General features: G+C 44.2%; 1 protein-coding gene across 1 annotated transcript; it reads right to left on the bottom strand.

Annotated features, from left to right (window-relative positions):
* Positions 1-1871: 1871 nt before the first annotated feature.
* On the bottom strand, positions 1872-18489 carry NRAS (NRAS proto-oncogene, GTPase). The gene is made up of 6 exons (XM_074936346.1): positions 18346-18489; positions 17910-18036; positions 15765-15943; positions 15082-15241; positions 13308-13431; positions 1872-12587 (listed from the first exon to the last, which is right to left on the bottom strand). Exons 2-5 carry the CDS (start codon positions 18018-18020, stop codon positions 13312-13314), a joined length of 570 nt encoding a protein of 189 aa, XP_074792447.1. The 5' UTR covers positions 18021-18036; positions 18346-18489; the 3' UTR covers positions 1872-12587; positions 13308-13311.
* Between the last annotated feature and the right edge of the window lie 295 nt (positions 18490-18784).

The raw sequence follows: 18784 nt of genomic DNA, 5'->3' as shown, positions 1-18784 counted from the left end.
GCTTGTGACTGTAACACAGAGAAGGAAACAGACTGACCAGTTCTCCCATGAGAAGACCATAATTTATTATTTTATTATTTGCATTACTGTGGCCCCTGGGGACATCAGTTGAGTTCAGGAGCCCATTGTGCTACACACTGTGGATACACATAATGACACTGCCCCAAGGAGCTTACAGTCTGAACAGCTGGATGGTCGAAAGGGTAAGGAAGTATTATCCCCATTTTGCAGACGGGGAACTGAGACAGGGAGAATAAATTAAATATTGAAGGTCACACAGGAAGCCTATAGCAGAAGTGCTGAGTCCAGTCCAGCACCTTCACAAGATCATTTCCAGGTCACTCAAAGAACCTTTCAGAAACTCTGTTCATTCAGGTTCTGTGGGTGTCACTGCTTCTCGTGTTAATGCTCAGCTGGGTTATAATCAAGCAAGATACTCTCAGCGGTTCTTGGACTATATCACTGATCTTTACATTCTCCAGTTATCTTCCCTGATGGTACATTGGGACCTGCCCCTTGCCAAAGACTCTTGGCAAATGAGTTGCTTTACTTGCCTGCAAATGAGTGTGCAGATGGCAAACAGCAAAATGGTGGGATGGTCCATCCCATGTTGTTATGATTATTTATTTTTATTACCTTAGCACCTAGCCTCATCATAGCCCAGACCCCATTGTCAATCAAGAGAGATTTCTATGTTCTCTCCTCAGGCCTGGGCTTTATGATCTTGGTCTAAAACACTGTCAGATATAGAAGACTGCTGACTAAAGCCAGGGCTTGCACTGCTTCCTTTTATCCCTGTTCCTTTCATTAACTTTTATAAATAATAAAATCTGAGACTTGGTTCTAGGACCCCAGACCCCACATCACTGTGTGGATGATTCTTTGATTTAAATCCTATAAAACCAATGTCTCCTGCACATTATTACCCTTTAAAGACTACATTTGCTTATAATCTTTTTGGGTTGGATGTCAAGGTCAGAGGATTAACATCAGAAACTAAGAATGACCTTCAAGGCTGAAATTTCTTCTTTTTCCTATAATCTCTCAATCCTCTCACTGTTTTAAACTGAAAAGTCAATTAAACTGAGCTCCACAGATAGGGTCATCTGCAGAAACATTAGTAGGGATGTGTTATGTGATACAATAATCAGAATTAAATCTTCATTAAGTTAAAACACTGAACATGAATGTGTGATTTTTCTACTTTTGTCCAGCTATGAACTTTTTCAGCCTTTGGTCTGCATCACTGGTGAGCCATTTACTCTCAACATTGCGCAGCCTTGCCAGGCACAGGCCTCAGAAACCCAGCACTAAATTCCTATTAGGCTTGCTTGCTCCTGGCTGCTCCTCAGCACAGGGGTTCTTACAAGGGAGGAGACTGAAACCTTGTCAGATAGGAGGGCAGATCTTTTAGCGACATCCTTCTCCCCAGTCTTGCTGTCTCCAGGTGCACCTGTTGCCAGATGAGGTGTCCAAATCCGGACCCGTGGCTGACAGTTCTTCCAGGCAAGCCAAAAGGCAGCCTCAGTTTTCAGAGAAATGTTACATTTCCATTAATTTCATAGACACACCCTGGCTTGCGAATGGTGTGATGAAATTCATGCAGTAGGTCCTCACCAGCACACTGGGCCAGTTATTAGCACTAATTCCTACAGAGAGTTCCTCTCAGCCATTCGCTATTCATTGACCAGATTCCTCAGCTATGGGCTGAGCCTGTTCAGGTAAATGGCCTTGCATCCCACCCTGCAACATAAGCCAGTCAGATCCCAGAAGGAGATCAGTAAGTCAGAGGGACAGACCAGAGTCCTGCTGGAATAAAGATTTCCCTATAGCACCAGAAATAAAATGCTGTTCTATGGTAAATTTCTCCTAAACATTCCACATGGATCTCTCAGCGTCTTATGAGCTTAATTTACACTAACAGCAGTCTTTTCTGCTTCACTGTTGTGTCATCTCTGTTCAGATTGCAGCCGTCAGCTCCAAATTTTACAACAATAGTTGCCCCCATGGGAGCTGGGACTTGCTGTGTGATTGTCACATACTCCAGATTCTGTTGTGCCTGTTTGGAGGGTGAGGAAAATAAGTACAAGTGACAGGCCTCATCCGACCTACTTATTTTTGGGGATATCAGATAACCATGCAGCTAAGCTCAACTTTGGGTGACCTTAAAGGCTACAGGGCTGGCTGGAGTTAGCAGCAAAAACAGGCAGAAGTCCATTGCTCAGAAAGAACTAGAAACCAGCACGCTCCTTACATGCAGCGGCCACCACCCAGCAGGCTGGATTTCAGTCTGGTGCGAAGCAAAGGGCTGCACCAGAAGGCAGCATGGCACTTGATCCCATTTGAAAGAGGCAGCTTCCTCCATCCATGTCTTCACAGCCCACCTTGATTTTAACACTCTGCTAAGGTATGGCTCTCTCAGGAATTGCAGTGAACAGTAAGTGTATGGAGAGAGAGCAGTAGACTCCAATCCTCCCACAACACTCACAAATGTGATTCCTAAAGATGGAAAAATAAATGTTTCAAGATCGAGTCTTCTTCTGCATGACCAGAGAGGTTTGGGGTGCATTTAGATGTGGAGCTCCTCAGAGTGGTGTACAGAGCTGAGAACTGTCAACATTTAAATAATGGCCCAAGTTTCTTTGAAAATGGAACATCACACCAGCACTCTGGCAGCAGTGACGAATATGGCACAAAAGCCTAATCAGACAGAGTTCAGCCTTGTCTCACTTGTCTGTGATACTGTGGTTTCAGTGATCCATGCATAGAGGTAATATGCTTAAACACTGAAGTTACAAATATTCAAATTGGAATTGAGGTGATTTTTTATAGAAACAGCAAGGATAATTAACTCCTGAAAAGATTCTCAAAGGCAGTGTGAAATTCCCCATGAGTTGGACTCGTTAAAACAAGGTTGAATGACTTCCTAAAAGATACACTCTAGTTCAACCACAAGTTATTGGGCTTGATGGTGTCACTCATGTAGCAGGCAAAATGAATTCTCTTCACTGCCAGATTCACTGGGTGAAACTCTTTGCCCTGCAATATCCAAGAGTCAGACTAAATCATAATGGTTTCTTTCTAACATTAAAATCTATTAGTCTGGATTGTTCAACATCAGTGTTCTTTTTATTCACTATCATTTCAAATTGTGAAGCATTTTGTGACTACAAACTTCATAATACTGTTCCTTTCTAACATGTTAGGAACAGTCTAGATTCTGTGTCCGCCACCAAATTGCAGCAACAAGCAAATGGACAAAGAGAAACATACACGTGGTCTAATGGTCCTAAAAGAGCACTTGCAACCCACTGCATTCAGAAAATATGATGCCATAGAATTTATTAACTCAAAAAGACTGAATAATTGCAAAAGCTATTATAGAACAAGAACTTAAGATGGAATTTTCCCCAGTACAACTGATTTTGCATCAGGGACACTGATCAGCAGAGAATGAACAGGAGGTATGCAAATATTTTTCCACCCTTGTAGGAAGTGGCCTGTTTCAGGATAGTGGCCACCAAGAATAGTATTGGTCCCTTGTAGCAGTTGCAGCCCCCTGTATAGCTCACAGATGTATGTGTGGGGCTACTGCTGATGCTGAGCGTCCGTGATGACAATTTGAGGAATTGTTCGAGAAATCTATAATTCTTACAGAGAAAGGATGGCCAGTGTTGTCCAGCGAGCATGCTGCAGTAAAGGGTGGGTACCCTTCCCCAGTTAATGATCCCAAAAACATATAAATAAAGATTTTAAAGGTTTATTCTTCTAAAAATAATGTTATAAGCAAAATAACTGACTTTAAATTCAAATCAATGAGAGTCTTTTGAAAAGTTATCTTTCCAATGGAACATAAAGTAGCCCTTTGATCCAGGATACAGACTCCCGACAGTTCCCATTTATCTTGCAGATTGCACATTACCATTTTCACCTGGGTTTGGCAGCCCAAAGGCATGTGGAGTGTCATGTGAATACAACTGAGACACCAAAGAGTCCAGAAATTACTTGAAACCAAATCTACCCTTTGTAAATACCTGAATTCTATTACAACAGTAGAATGAACAGTGAGAATAATACATATTGAACTTTCTTAAACATTAGCAGAGTGGGGATGTTAAAGCAATATTGTGGCTAGTCACCACTTTGCTATCTGGTTAAAGGGATATAAGGGCTGTCAGGATATAAAAATCATGTATTTAAAAAAATATCTTTCCTCTGTTACCATCAGCTGAGATTAACCGATGATTACCTTAAAAAAAAATATCTCATTTTCTTGGTCTCATTTATGCTGCTTGGTTTCAGAGTAACAGCCGTGTTAGTCTGTATTCGCAAAAAGAAAAGGAGTACTTGTGGCACCTTAGAGACTAACCAATTTATTTGAGCATAAGCTTTCGTGAGCTACAGCTTTTCTTTTTATTTATGCTGCTTGTGTCTTTGTTTCTCTCAGCTGAGATGGTGAAAGTAGCATTGCGAGTTTCACTTCTAGGCTACTGTGCACTAACAAACAGGGGACGTTCACATTGGAAGATCTCTCTAAACTAACTTTAAAAAAAAAAGAAAATTATATGAAAATATTGTTTGTATTTGGGTTTGTGGCCCCCTCACCTCCCAACTAGCCTTAAAAAATTCCTGGGTTTGAGTCCCACCCCCACTAGACAGAACTCCTACAAGTGACTGATGACACACTTAAGGAGATTTGGCCACAGCTATGCATATGCAAACCCAATGTAAAATATGTTTTAAAAATAATCAGGTTTTATATCTTGAAAAATCCCAGCAGACAAAAGCATTAACCAGCAAGATGAGTACTGTGCTGCTTTCACGCTGTATGCTTAGATTTTCCCCATTTAGCTCTCTCTTTTGCCAAATCAACTCAAAATCAGTAGAAACATTACACTCTGTAATGGATGTTGGGCATGGAGGATACAGCAGCCTTATTCTTAAAGGTGTTAGAATTAGTCAACTAGCTTCCAGTAGCAGAAATGATTTATGGAGAACAATCAGAACAGTAAACATACAGCTCAGCCATGAAACTCTTGGAAGGTAAGTATGTTTGCTGCGATTTTTATTGAGATTACCCCATGGGGAAGCAACATATGCAAAGGAGGAGAGAGAAGAGAAAGAAGAACAAGTGAGAGTGCATAAGGATGGGTCCAGTTTCATCATGACCATACACCTGGTTTAGATTTGACGATTGTAGTAACAGAGCTATGGTGTCAGTGCTGATGATAAGAGGAGTGAAGTGCTAGAAAGCCCTTAGATAGATCAGACTTATCCTGGCAGGAGATCACCACTGATTCATACGGCGCACGAGAGCCCATGTACAATGGGGCCAATTCAAAGACCAGTGAAATCAGTGAGAGTCTTTCCATGGACTTCTCTGGGCTTTGGATCAGGACCTAGGAAATGACCTGATATGACCCAGACAACAGAACCAAGGAGAACAAACAAAACAGAAGAGCAAAAAGAAGAGAAGAAGCCTTCCACCGACACAGGAACATAGCTCAAGGGCCTGCCCTCATGCTGCAGGGGCAATGGTACACAATGCAACACTAGGTAAGAGCTCAGCACACAGAGGAACTAGCTCCCAAGTGAGTTTGTGCTTGCACTTGACCATCTTATCTACAGTCTCTCCAATTTGCCTGCCCCAGACTTTTGCTCAAACATGCATTTCCCTGATCAAGCCAGTCACTCTCTCTGGACTTGGCGAGAATGAGCCTCCTACAGCAGGTTACCCTGAGTGAACGAGGGATGCATGTGCTCAATTTGGCTCAGCCGAATAATAAAGTAAGGCAGACGTTCCTGTTCCTGAGGTGAGAAAAGCAACTGTCACAACAACACTTCCAGTGTTATAACACACAGGGAAGAGGGCTCTTGAGATCTTATGTACTCTGGTGTGGTGCGTCTGAGACCTGAGTGCACCGGAGGCTGTTAGAGTTAATGGCCTTTTTATGAAGGTGATTACAGTTAAATGTAACTAGGAGGCAAAGTACAGTCAGTTGCCTCACACTGGTCTTAGCCACAGTTTTTGAACCTCTTTAACAATACTGGTTTAGGAACACACAAGGTTAATATGTGCAACCCCTAGTGTGGATGCAGTTATACTGGAGCTTGTTACAGAATTTTAGAATCATAGGTTAGAAGGAACCATAAGGGTCATCTAATCTAACCCCCTGCCAAGATGCAGGATTTGTTGGGTCTAACCTGTCCAAGACAGATGGCTCCAGCCTCTCTTTGAAAACCTCCAGCGAAGGAGTTTCCACGACCTCCCTAGCCAGTCTGTTCCATTGTCCTACTGTTCTTACAATTAAGAAGTTTTTCCCTGAGATTTAATCTAAATTTGCTATGCTATAGTTTGAACCCATTGCCTCTTGTCCTGCCCTCTGTGTAGCAAGAGAAAACAACTTTTCTCCATCTTTTTTTATGGCAGCCTTTCAAGTATTTGAAGACCGCTATCATGTCCCCGCTTTATCTCCTCTTTTCCAAACTAAACATACCCAGTTCCTTCAGCCTTTGGTCATATGGCTTGCAATTCATCCCTTTGATCATGTTTGTCACTTGCCCCTGGATCCTTTCCAGTTTCTCTACATCCTTTCTATACATTGTTGGTCAAAATGGACACACTACTCCAGCTGAGGCCTCACGAGCACTGAGTAGAGCGGTACTATCACCTTCCGTGACTTCGATGCCTCTGTTAATGCAACCTAAAATAGCATTTACTTTTTTTGCAATGGCATCCTATTGCTGACTCATGTTGAGGTTGTGATCCACCACAACTCCCAGGTCCTTCTCAGCAATGCTACTGCCAAGCCAGTTATCCCCCATTCTGTATTTGTGCATTTGCTTTTCTTCCGTAAATGAAGCACCTTACATTTATCTGTTGAATTTCATTTTGTCGTCTATAGCCAAGTTCTCCAATTTATCAAGGTCCCTCTGAATTTTAGCTCTATCCTCCAAAGTCTTGGCAAATCCCCCCCCCTTGTGTCATCTGCAAATTTGATCAGTAATGCTCTTTATTCCTATCTCCAGGTCTGTAATAAAGATGTTCCACTTTATTCCATGCTGATTAGGCCTCAACTGGAGTAGTGTGTCCAGTTCTGGGTGCCACATTTTAGGAAAGCTGTGGGCAAATTGGAGAAAGTTCAGAGAAGAACAAAAAAAATGATTAAAGGTCTAGAAAACATGACCTATGAGGGAAGATTGAAAAAATTGGGTTTGTTTAGTCTGGAGAAGAGAAGACTCAGAGGGGACATTGTTACAGTTTTCAAGTACATAAAAGGTTGTTACGAGGAAGAGGGAGAAAAATTGTTCTCCTTAACCTCTGAGGATAGGACAAGAAGCAGTTGGCTTAATTGCAGCAATGGGGGTTTAGGTTGGACATTAGGAAAATCTTCCTGTCATGGTAGTTAAGCGCTGGAATAAATTGCCTAGGGAGGCTGTGGAACCTCTGTCATTGGAGATTTTTAAGAACCGGCAAACACCGGTCAGGGATGGTCTAGATCAGTGGTACTCAACCTATTTACCATTGTGGGCTGCATCCACTACTACTTATATGGCCCTGAGGATGTCACATGGACCACAGCTCTGTGCTGATTGGGCCGCAGGTTGAGAAACACTGGTCTAGATAATACTTAGTCCTGACTTGAGTGCAGGGGACTGGACTAGATGACCTCTCAAGGTCCCTTCCAGTCCTATGATTCTATGTTAAACAGCACCGGACCCAGACCAGATCCCTGTGAAACCCCACTTGAGACCTTGCTCCAATCTGACAACATGCCATTACTAGTTACTCTTTCTTTGCAGTTATCAGTACAGCTTATTCCTGTACAAATACACCAGCACACTGGGATATTTGTGGCCACATTAGAGGATTGAACTACTTTAACTATAGGTGTTTCTCAACTCATATGATAAGAATGATACAGAGACTGTGTAGATCAACCCTTGCAAGTGTCCTACAGAACCTCCCACTGAATCCCCTGTCCAAGGATCCTAGAGTAAAATCCACATTGCACAACCTTTGTCCAGTCTCATTAACTTTATGATTTGGTATTTCCCAACAGGCAGGGTTCTACTTAGGGGGGCTATAGAAAAAGTAGATGAGAGTTTGCAAGCTCAAACATTAACACCAGAGCTTCCCAGAAGCTGGAGTCATAGTTAGTGTGTTTTTAACAACAAATAGCATGTGTTACACTGTTTTAACACAGAGAATGCTTCTCAGATGTAGATTCAGCTAGTCAATATGCTGCAGACCCAGCCAAATAGGATATTTAATCTTCATATGGTTGAACTCATGACCTTTAAACATCAAATACCAGCTGTAAAGAAACAAGATTTCTTAATACTTTCCTATGAGTGTGCTCTGACAGCATGCTTTCTAAAGAGATCCCTTAAACACTGCACTAGTTGTCCCTTTTCCCACACAGTCTGGCAGAATAAAATAGTTCACATTTCCAGGTAATCTACAAAATTTGCACAAACCCAGCTAAGAGAATCTTAGCAGCCAGACATACCTGCCTCTTCTGCACAGGGCATCCCCAGGCCACGATCTTTCCAGGTGGGCTCTTACTTTCAATAACCTGAGCAGATGCAAGACACAAGACCCAAAGTCCTCACAATAGGGCCACCTCAGAACACAATCATGATTGCTTAGAGAAAGCAGACAACACATTATGCCAGACTCACAATTCTCTTGTGTCCCCCCCGGACACATAACCAACCACCAGCATACACGTTTTAGGAGTGTTTTTGCAAATCAAGAACTACATCTTGTCACATAAGAAAATGTACAAGTTTCCAGTTACTGACAAACAAGACAGTATACAACATTTTACTACCAAGGGTTTTCATGGACCTGTCCCAGTAAGGAGGGACCTCTGACTTCAAACAATGGGATCAAGAAGCCACAAGACAAAAGGGCCCCAGTCAAGAATCCAACATGCAGATCCCAAACAGCACTCTCCACAATGCTGCCCATTTCTGTGCATGTGCGCGTATCACTGGAAGCTAATGTTTTACGTTCAGAGATTTTACTCTGAAATAAGATATCAGTTTCACACTAGCCAAAAGCAAAGTTATTTTAGGAACTACACTTGTATATAGTGTCAACAACGATTATTTGGGGGTATACAGTAATTAGAGTAGCAGTCCCCTCTGCATTTGAGGAGGAGCAGGCATGTACCTGATTATGGAAGTATCATTAAAGGGCTAACTTTACCTCTCAACATTTTCTAATTGGAGGAGGAAATCTCAAAGTAAAATCTATGATTCTGCTACCAGCAAGCTGAAACAAAACCCTCACCAGCCACTATCTATGTGGGGTCCATGTTAGGGCTTTGAGCTCCCTCTGTCAGTTATACACCACCTGTTCTTCCTAGAGAAAACACACTGTCAGGTTGGATGGGATTTGGAACTGCACTTTGCTTTGGAATCAACAATGGACTGCATGGCAAAGGCATGGCTACTCACTGCAGCTTTAGACCTAGCTTTTCCACTGTCAACCAGACCTTTATCTTGAAATTGCTTTTTGAGAAGGTGTCTGAATTTAATAAGTCCTGAACAACACTTTTTACAGACTTCTGTCAGGCCTCTGATTCAACGCCTCAAGCAAGTGTGTGGGATTTGATGAAATGACTTAGTGTCATTGACAGAAGAGCTCTATAATGGAACGGAAAGCTACACTTGACTCAATGGCAGATACACAGCTTGGTTTCCTAGCTCCACAGGAGTTTGACAAGGCTGCGTTCAGTCATGATCGTTGTTCAGTTTCGGCACTATTGGTTGATGGATAAGCTTGAGGAGGCAGCTGTTGGTGATGCTGTGCTGAACACCATTGCACTCCGAGATCTTGAATACGGAGATGACATTGTCTTGTTGGCTCAGTCTGGTGTATCTACAACTGATGGCTGATCTGGTCAGGCAAGAAGCAGCATGCATTGGTCTGGTTATTAATCCAGATAAAATTAGGTCCCTGGCCATTACCATCAAGCAACCTCCAGCTCCAGATTACAACCAGTTTACTATTAACTTGTTTGGATGAAATATTGAAAAGATGGGAACTGTCAGATAATTGGGCAGTGTCAGAGACAGTGCTGGAGGAGGACGCTTGAAAGATGTGGACACTTGTACAGCAGAACGTGACGCCACATTTCAGGCCCTTCAGTGGCCGCTGTGAGGCTATCATAACATCAAGCTTGCTACAAAGCTGTGGATCCCCAGAACCACGGTTATATCAACTCTGTTGTACGGAAGTGAAACATGGGTGCTGAGGAAGGCTGAAGAACATAGGCATGACATTTTCAGTTCTCGTCGTCTTCATCGACTGTTCTGTATCAAATAGCAGGACAAGATCAGAAACAAAGACATTTGAAGCTGAACCCAGCAACCACGTCCTTCAGCACTGGTTTATTTTCAGCAGCTTTCTTGATATGGACATATCAGTATGAAAGACCAACTAATTCTGAAGCACATTTACTAAGGAATGCCGCTACATGGCCAGTGATCATGTGGGTGCCCAAAACTTTAATGGTGTGATAAAACTGCCAGTGATAGAATCATAGAATAGAATATCAGGGTTGGAAGGGACCTCAGGAGGTCATCTAGTCCAACCCCTGAGAAAAATACCATCTTCAGGGGGGTTTGAACCATCAGCCTTTCAATCATCAGCTACAGTTGTTAATCACAAACACAGGTAACTGCCTCAAAAAATAAAAATTCCATTGTGTGGAACCATATTGACATCCACAAGGATCATCATCAGGGTTGGAACCTTTACCTTCGCTACACTGCCACTTGAGCTAACTGAATAACGGATAGCTGTAGTAGGTTGTCATCCTAACCTGACAAACTGAACATCCAGCCCGACCACCTTAAGGTCCTATCCAGAGATCAATCCAGGAGGCACTTGATCTGCAAGGAGGCATGTCTGTTTGGGATTTACCACAATGATGATGATTGGTTTTGAAATATGCTACTTTAGCTCATCTGGTCACAGAGTCCAATTCCAATGGTACATTGGCTAGTGAAGGACCGACCCAACATACTCTCCCGTTATACAACACCTGTGGTATTACAAGAGTGCCCTTACTTGTAAGGCCTACTTCATGCCAACTAGCAAATGGTATCTTGCTCCAGGAAGAATCTCCATGATTTGTGCAAAGATTCGCTCATACTCTACTGGGGGTAGAACAAGCACCAAAATCCCATCAGCGAACCAAGAAAACTTCTATGTGCTGATCTCTGAATTAATTTCCTTCCTCATTCTGCAAACCCCTGCCATAGATGATTCTGAAGTCAGACATAATCAGAAGCCAGATCAGTTTTCTGTGCTATATTTTATTGCTAGCTTCTCCCCCACTTTTGGAGGGACTGCATGCACTGAAGTCTGGAGCAAATACTACACACTGTGCAAGCCAGTCAGAAATCCAAGACTCCTTCCCCATTGAGAATGTCCCCCAGCTACACTTCCCAGAGATTCATTTGACAGAGGCTGTATTTGAAATTTGGTGATGAGGCAAATAATTTAAAAATAGAATTGAAATTTCTAGACAAATCTACACAATTAATAGTCACCCAAACCGGTAAAATCCACTGGTGTGGTTACCTGTCAAATAACTGTCCACATATATTTCCAGCCAACATGAACAAGAGCAGCTGATTAGTTTGGTCCTACCTGGAGAGGAAGGAAGCCCTGGGCACAGTGACAAAGCAAGATGGAATGTACTTGAATCTACCCACTAAAACCGAAGAGAAAACAGATCCATTGCCTTGTGCTCCTTAGACATGGAGACCTCTCTTCCCCTCCCCAGTGTCTACTGGAGCTTCCAGCTGGGAAGTTTCTCTAGATGAAGAGGCAGAGTCCAGTCACGCAAATAAACTGACCATGTGCATTTCTCAAAGACATGATCACTTACAAGTGCACCAGCTCTCAAGGGAACCTGAATCCTCGGTAATTCCCTCAGTCTGACAATGGGGAAAAGCTCTAAAGCTCCTTTGCAAACAGGCACTTAATTAACAAAGATCTCTCCTTTTTATTACAGAAAGATAGAGGATCGGAGTAAACGGCATGACACAATGGGTGTGCTGTGAGTAGGCGGTGTGGTGCACACAGAGAGCAGATACCAATCTGGAACGGGTAGCAGAGTATTAAGAAACAGTGGCAAAGCCATTTCTGACATTACCTGCCAGTCAGTGATTAGTGACATTTCTCAGATAGCCCTACAGGTCTTAATCTGATACAAAGGAAACAAACATCACTTCTAGCATCTACTCTAGAGGTAAAAGTGTTGTCATCTTTTTCACAGCATTTGGTGTTCAAAGTTCACTTTTCTTGTGACCAGTTGTCTGTTTGAACCTACCCAGGAAAAAAAAAAAAAGAAATCCCAGTGCATCAACAGATGGGGCTTTCTCTGCTCAGTTAGCCAAGCAAGGAGGTAGATGTTCAGAGATGTTCTCTTCAGATGGAGCACAGAAAAGGACTTTATACTGCTTGGCTGGCACCAGGTACTGGCAGGGCATCATCATGAGATGCTTTAGAGTGGCATCAAGACTCGTCCTCCAGCTACATCTGATCCAGGTATTCTTGGTGGCTAAAAGGGAAAAGCATCTTTGATTAGCTTTTACACTATTTCATGATGGATATGTGATATGACAGGGTATTTGTGTAATGAGTACTGGGGTAACCTACCCACTTTATTCAGCAGGGCAATGCTTTCTGAACAGCTGTTGGAAAGAATCTAACCCTCCATCACAGCATTCTTCATTTGTTTGAATTACTGCAGTTTTGTTTGAGCCGCCCAAGAATGGCACATAGTTCTCCCTTTGTTGCCTGTGAAGATGCAATTACAAACCCTCCCCCCCCCGCCCCGAGCTGTGCTTCCCATGTTAGCTGTACAGAAGCAGGTCACAAGCCAACACTAATCTCAGAGTTGTGAAGATCATGGGTGGCACTGGTGTGAGAATAAGGAAATATGAAGTGTGTGCTGGGCTTCTCTGGCTTAAACCAGTGTTTCCCAAAGGACAGAGGCAGCTGGCAAGGGGTCACACAAAGGGACATACAGACCAGAATTGCCAGTCCAATCTACAGAGACCATGAACAGACCATCCACTTTCAAACTTTGCTCCTAATTGATGAAACAAGCTTCAGAGAAGTAACTGGTTCTAGGTCTGGTTAAATCCACAGGACACCAACCAACAGGTTCTACAATACAGCAAAGGCTGTGGCAAGAACTGGTCCATTATAATCTACTTTTTCCAAGGCTTACAGATGCATTCATACGAGTTAAGTGAAAGATTTAATCACAGCTCACCTAATCACATCACAATGCATGACAATCCCATGCAGCCTTGATTCCCATCTTCACTGCTGTTGAGCTTTTTCATCCGGTATTGGCGGATCTCTCTCACCAATGTGTAAAAGGCATCTTCAACACCCTGAATGCAAAGAGTCCTGGTCAGGTATTCTCTCCCCCATGTGCTTGGACGTCACTTTGCACTCCATCCATCATTTTACTATTCCACCAAAGGATTCTTTGACACACTTATTCAAAACGCATTTCTTTCTCCAGGGCAGCTCCTAGCCAACTGGGAGCCAGGAGGATCAGGGGCCAACTTATTCCACAATTCATTGCAGCAGGGAACCAGCATATATGCCCACATTTCCCATAATTAAATTCTTGACTTTGATAATTCTCCCTCTGAGGAAACCACAAACAAGCAGCCAACACAGCAGCCTTCCAAAAATGGAGGCAATGGCTGATTGTAGCTATAGGAGGAGGTTTCTGAAGCTTATGTCCTCAGTAGGAAATGGGGTTATTTCTTGGCAAACTGCCTCCCTGTTCACGTTTTATTTTCAGGCTATTTCTTAGCAATTTATTACCCCTTTCCAGAGTCATTCTGCAAAGTGATGGAGCAATGACTTGGGGGAGCCTACTGAACACAGGGCGATTAGTGGAGAATGCTCTCTATATAAACACACACACACTGAGGACATGCCACTGACTTAGCTTCAACACTGGCCTTAATTAGAAGCCAAGGGAAACTTGGCAGTAGTGGGACAAAATCCCATAAGAACAGCATTTGGTCTTACTACAAACTACTCCAGAAGAGAGGGATGGCTGAACTCTCATCTGGTTGGTAAGGACTTGGTATTTTTAGAACCCAGCTACTGAGGCCATCAAATGTGAATCTGAGGAGTCACTGAGGTTTTGATATCGTCCAGAGCAAAAGAAATTAAATAAAAGACAGAAAATATCATATTGCCTCTATATAAATCCATGGTACGCCTACATCTTGAATACTGCGTGCAGATGTGGTCACCCCATCTCAAAAAAGTTACACTGGAATTGGAAAAGGTTCAGAAAAGGGCAACAAAAATGATTAGGGGTATGGAACGGCTGCCATATGAGGAGAGATTAATAAGACTGGGACTTTTCAGCTTGGAAAAGAGAAGACTAAGGGGGGATATGATAGAGATATATAAAACCATGACTGGCGTGGAGAAAGTAAACAAGGAAGTGTTATTTACTCCTTCTCATAACACAAGAACTAGGGGTCACCAAATGAAATTAATAGGCAGCAGGTTTAAAACAAACAAAAGGAAGTGTTTTTTCACACAATGCACAGTCAACCTGTGGAACTCTTTGCCAGGGGATGTTGTGAAGACTATAACAGGGTTCAAAAAAGAACTAGATAAGTTCATGGAGGATAGGTCCATCAATGGCTATTAGCCAGGATGGACAGCGATGGTGTCCCTAACCTCTGTATGCCAGAAGCTGGGAATGGGCAACAGGGACTAGATCACTGGATGATTCCCTGTGCTGTTCATTCCCTCTGGGGCACCTGGTATTGGCCACTGTCGGAAGACAGGATACTGGGCTAGATGGACTTTTGGTCTGACCCAGTATGGCTGTTCTTAAAGTTCCACTCTGCATGTTCACATGGAACTCAAAGGTAAAAACGGGAAAGTGATTTACACATCTCCATCTCCAGCCCCCTGCCATCAGTACCACAGAGGATCCGGGGCACTACCATATTTATAGTACCAAGGAGAGAAATCACACTGGAAAAATGGAAGCTCGTCACCTGTCTTGTTTTGGCTGACGTCTCAATGAAGGGGATCCCATAGCTCTTGGCTAGTTCTTGAGCCTGTTTTGTATCCACTGTCCTTGTGGGCAAGTCACACTTGTTTCCCACTAGCACCATTGGCACATCATCTGAATCTTTCACTCTCTTAATCTGCTCTCTGGAGAAAGAATACATTAAAAACCACCTTTTCTTGTACAAAAACTGAGTTTTAAACTGACATCTTATTACAAATCAGACATCAGTGCTGGAAAGGACCTCACAGGACTTAGCCTCTAACCCATCAACCAATATGTCCGTCTCGTTACACTGTCAGTGCATCCACCTTGATGTGCTCCCCTTTCGCTACTATCTCAGGTGTCTTGTCCTGTATGCTATGCCACTGAAATACCATCTAATCTTCAACACTCTATCTTGGTGGCTGTTCCATTCTCCATTTGCTGACAATTTATGTACCACTCTAAAATACTGAGTCCGATTTTAAAAGGCATTCTGAAACCCAGTGTGCTGTATGGAATTTTTCCAGCATTTATTATTTGAAGATCATTGATTGTCTTGCAAGTTTGGTCTCCACTAATTCCAGTGGTGAATAATACTCAATGCCAGTTGAAGATTGCACCACTCCAGCCTTCCCCCTCCAAAATAAAACTAGGAAAAGCTTCCTCACGAAGAGCAGAACATACCTGTAGAGATTGATATCAGCAAATGATTTGCTGTTATTAATGGCAAAGACACAGAGGAAGCCTTCACCAGTTCTCATGTACTGGTCTCGCATAGCGCTGTACTCCTCCTGCCCTGCAGTATCCAGAATGTCTAGCAAACAGGTCTCACCATCAATAACTACCTGTTTCCGATATGAATCCTGCGGGAGATACAAAGACAACTTTTAAAACAAAGACAAGACTTAGTGCTGTTGCTGCTGCAATCCCTTACTTCAGACTCTATTAGTGAGTGTCTCAAAGGCACCTCCTAGTCCAAAGCCTAAAACTGGCAGCAATTCCATGTCCTGCTACACTTTCTCATGAACTCTAACTGAGGAAGCATTTCAAGTGCAGGGTGTATTGCTAGTGACCTTAACACAGCATGCACTTTTGTGACAAAAAGGCTTTCACCTCCGGAAAGGAAAAATACTGCCTCCTAGTGCACTGTTGCTGTAGCGGGAGGAGGAGCCTCTGCTGTGATTCATTGAGGAGTATATCTACAGGAAGTTATAAAATTATATATCAGCAATGCATCCGATGAAGTGAGCTGTAGCTCACGAAAGCGTATGCTCAAATAAATGTGTTAGTCTCTAAGGTGCCACAAGTCCTCCTTTTCTAATATCAGCAAAGGAAACCCAAACATCTCATAAAATAGCCCCCATGATATACCTCTGTACCATGCATCAAGGAGAATATGCCCCCAGGTACAGTGGACTCTGTAATCCCCAAACAGAATCCGAGAAAGAAGAAACTAATATTGAGCATGACTCAGAAGAGGTTTCTCCAGTTTATGTCCTTTTTAGAAGGGGCAAGAGTCCAACATTTGGAGGTTGCTTTATACACTTACATCTGTTTTATTTTTTATGCATTATCACCTATAAACACAAATAATTCAATGCTATTTACCTCATAAAACATTACTCAAATGATACAACTAGTGATAATTTTACTGCATTAACTTCAGGATCATCCTGGCTAGACCAGCACCAAATAAAGCCCCATTAAACCAGTGACAGCCTGTCCTGGGAACCAAGTCAAACTGCTGGTGGAGGACACAGGAATGTGCTTCCCCCGGATTTATGACCTACTCATAGTTACTTTTATTAGTTGTACCACAGTAGCAATGAGGAGATTTAGACATGGGCCAAGATGCCATTGTGCTAGGTGCCATCCAAACACAGAACAAAAATGGTCCCTTCCTCCACAGAACTTACTCAACGGACAGTGCAGTGGAGAGGATTCCCCCTCTTTCAGCAAAATGGTAATGATGAAAATACATGTAGTGACTGATTACCCATACAAGCAAATAAAAGCTACATGACTATTGGATGAAATGCACACAGGTGCCTGCCTGTACTGCAGGGCACCAACAGATGTGTCTCAAAATAGTCCTTCAAAAGAGGCTTAAGCTACAACCACTTATACACACCCCCCCCCCCCCATGGTTTGCCTCATGATAGATATATTAGTTTCCCAAGTAGTTTCAGAATCAGATAGCACTCTCCCATCTCCTTTCCCTCTCTGTGGGACAACAGGGGGAGATGACAATCTACACTGTAAAGCATCACGTACAGAAACAAATAAGGTGTACATTAAGGTACATGTGGCTGACCTGCTTCAGCTCAAATGCCCAGCGTCTGGTTTACCTGGAATAGTGGACATTCAAAATAAACTTTTTGTAGATCTGAACATGAAGACCAAGAACAACTGTGAACTTCTCAACTTGAAAGTCCAGCATGCTGTCAGCACTTAGCTAGGTTGTGCAATGTGGCATTGCCTGGGAAGACCAAGTAATAAATCTGCATGTATGCTGCAGTAGAGAAGGGTGAGTGAAACCTGTTGTACAAAAGTGCATTACAGCCTAAGTCAGCCTCACCTGGAGAGCTAGAAGAGGGATTGCTAACCTGCTGCACTAGTTCACAGGAGCTACAAATGCGTTTGAAGCTTGTTAGTTATTTCTGAGCCATATCACTTCCCTGAATGGGTTCAAAAGCTGCAGTGCAAACACAGCCTAGCTGCAAAAAGTGACTAAACGTCAAATCAGCCACAAGAATACATAGTCTGTTTCAGGAGCGTTGTGCAGATCAAGGTTTGTCTTCGTACGCCCAGCCTGCATCAGGGACTCACCTCTATGGTCGGGTCGTACTCGTCCACAAAGTGGTTCTGGATGAGCTGAATGGTCAGGGCGCTTTTGCCAACGCCACCAGCTCCCACCACCACCAGCTTGTACTCTGTCATCGCCCTGCTCGGGAACCTGCAGTCACAGCACAGAGGTCAGCGGAGTGAAGGCCCGGGACCCACTCACCCTGAGACACACGGGGCGGCAGGGGGGAGCCGGGCCTCGGACCCCCACCCCAGAGAGACGGGGGCAAAGGCCAGCCCGGCCGCCCGAGACATGGGGAGGACCCGTGACCCTCACTGTAGACAGAGCCCTACGTGCCCGGGGAGGGGGCCTCGAGCCCCCCAGCGCAGGGCCGGGACGCCGGCCCCGCGGGGTCTGAACCGGAGACAGCCCCGCGCCCAGCCAGTCGCGGGGCGGGGCACGTCCCGGGGAGCCTCTCACCTTACGGCCCGACAGGCTCCGCGGGACGCGAGAAAGCGGAACACCCCTCCCAAGTGGGTGCGTCCTTCCGGCTTCCGGCCCGCGCCGGAACGTCATCAGGCGAGGCCGGAAGGCGAGCACAGCCGCTCGGCGCACGAGGGCCCAGTCGCAGCGGAGCCTGTCGAGTCCCTGGCGGCGAGGCCGCGCGACCGCCGGCCCGCTTCAGGCTGGGCTCCCGGCCGCAGCGCGTTGCAGGGGAGCGCGAGTCAGCGGCCGGCGCAGGCCGCGCCTGCGGTCCCCGCTCTGGGGGATGCGCCCCGCAGGGTGAGCGGCCTCCGACGCCGCAGGCCTGTTGCCGAGCGGAATAAGGGCGAGGGCTGGGCAGGCAGCGACTGTCTCAGAAAGCACCGCCCTTGTGCTAGGCCCCAACCCCTATTTTATACATCCCGCAGGCGGGGGG

Source organism: Natator depressus, chromosome 21, assembly GCF_965152275.1.
Source record: "Natator depressus isolate rNatDep1 chromosome 21, rNatDep2.hap1, whole genome shotgun sequence".
Lineage (NCBI taxonomy): Eukaryota > Metazoa > Chordata > Testudines > Cheloniidae > Natator > Natator depressus.
This window is presented reverse-complemented; position numbering and strand designations above follow the sequence as displayed.

Bases quoted from the DNA above. Each gene is read 5' to 3' on its own strand.
- NRAS (XM_074936346.1), bottom strand. From the start codon at position 18,020: ATGACAGAGTACAAGCTGGTGGTGGTGGGAGCTGGTGGCGTTGGCAAA. The intron at 15,242-15,764 runs GTATGTTCTGCT...TTCTTTCTCCAG, and splicing joins GCTGATATCAATCTCTACAG to AGAGCAGATTAAGAGAGTGA. The intron at 13,432-15,081 runs GTGACGAGCTTC...CTTTGCATTCAG, and splicing joins CGTCAGCCAAAACAAGACAG to GGTGTTGAAGATGCCTTTTA.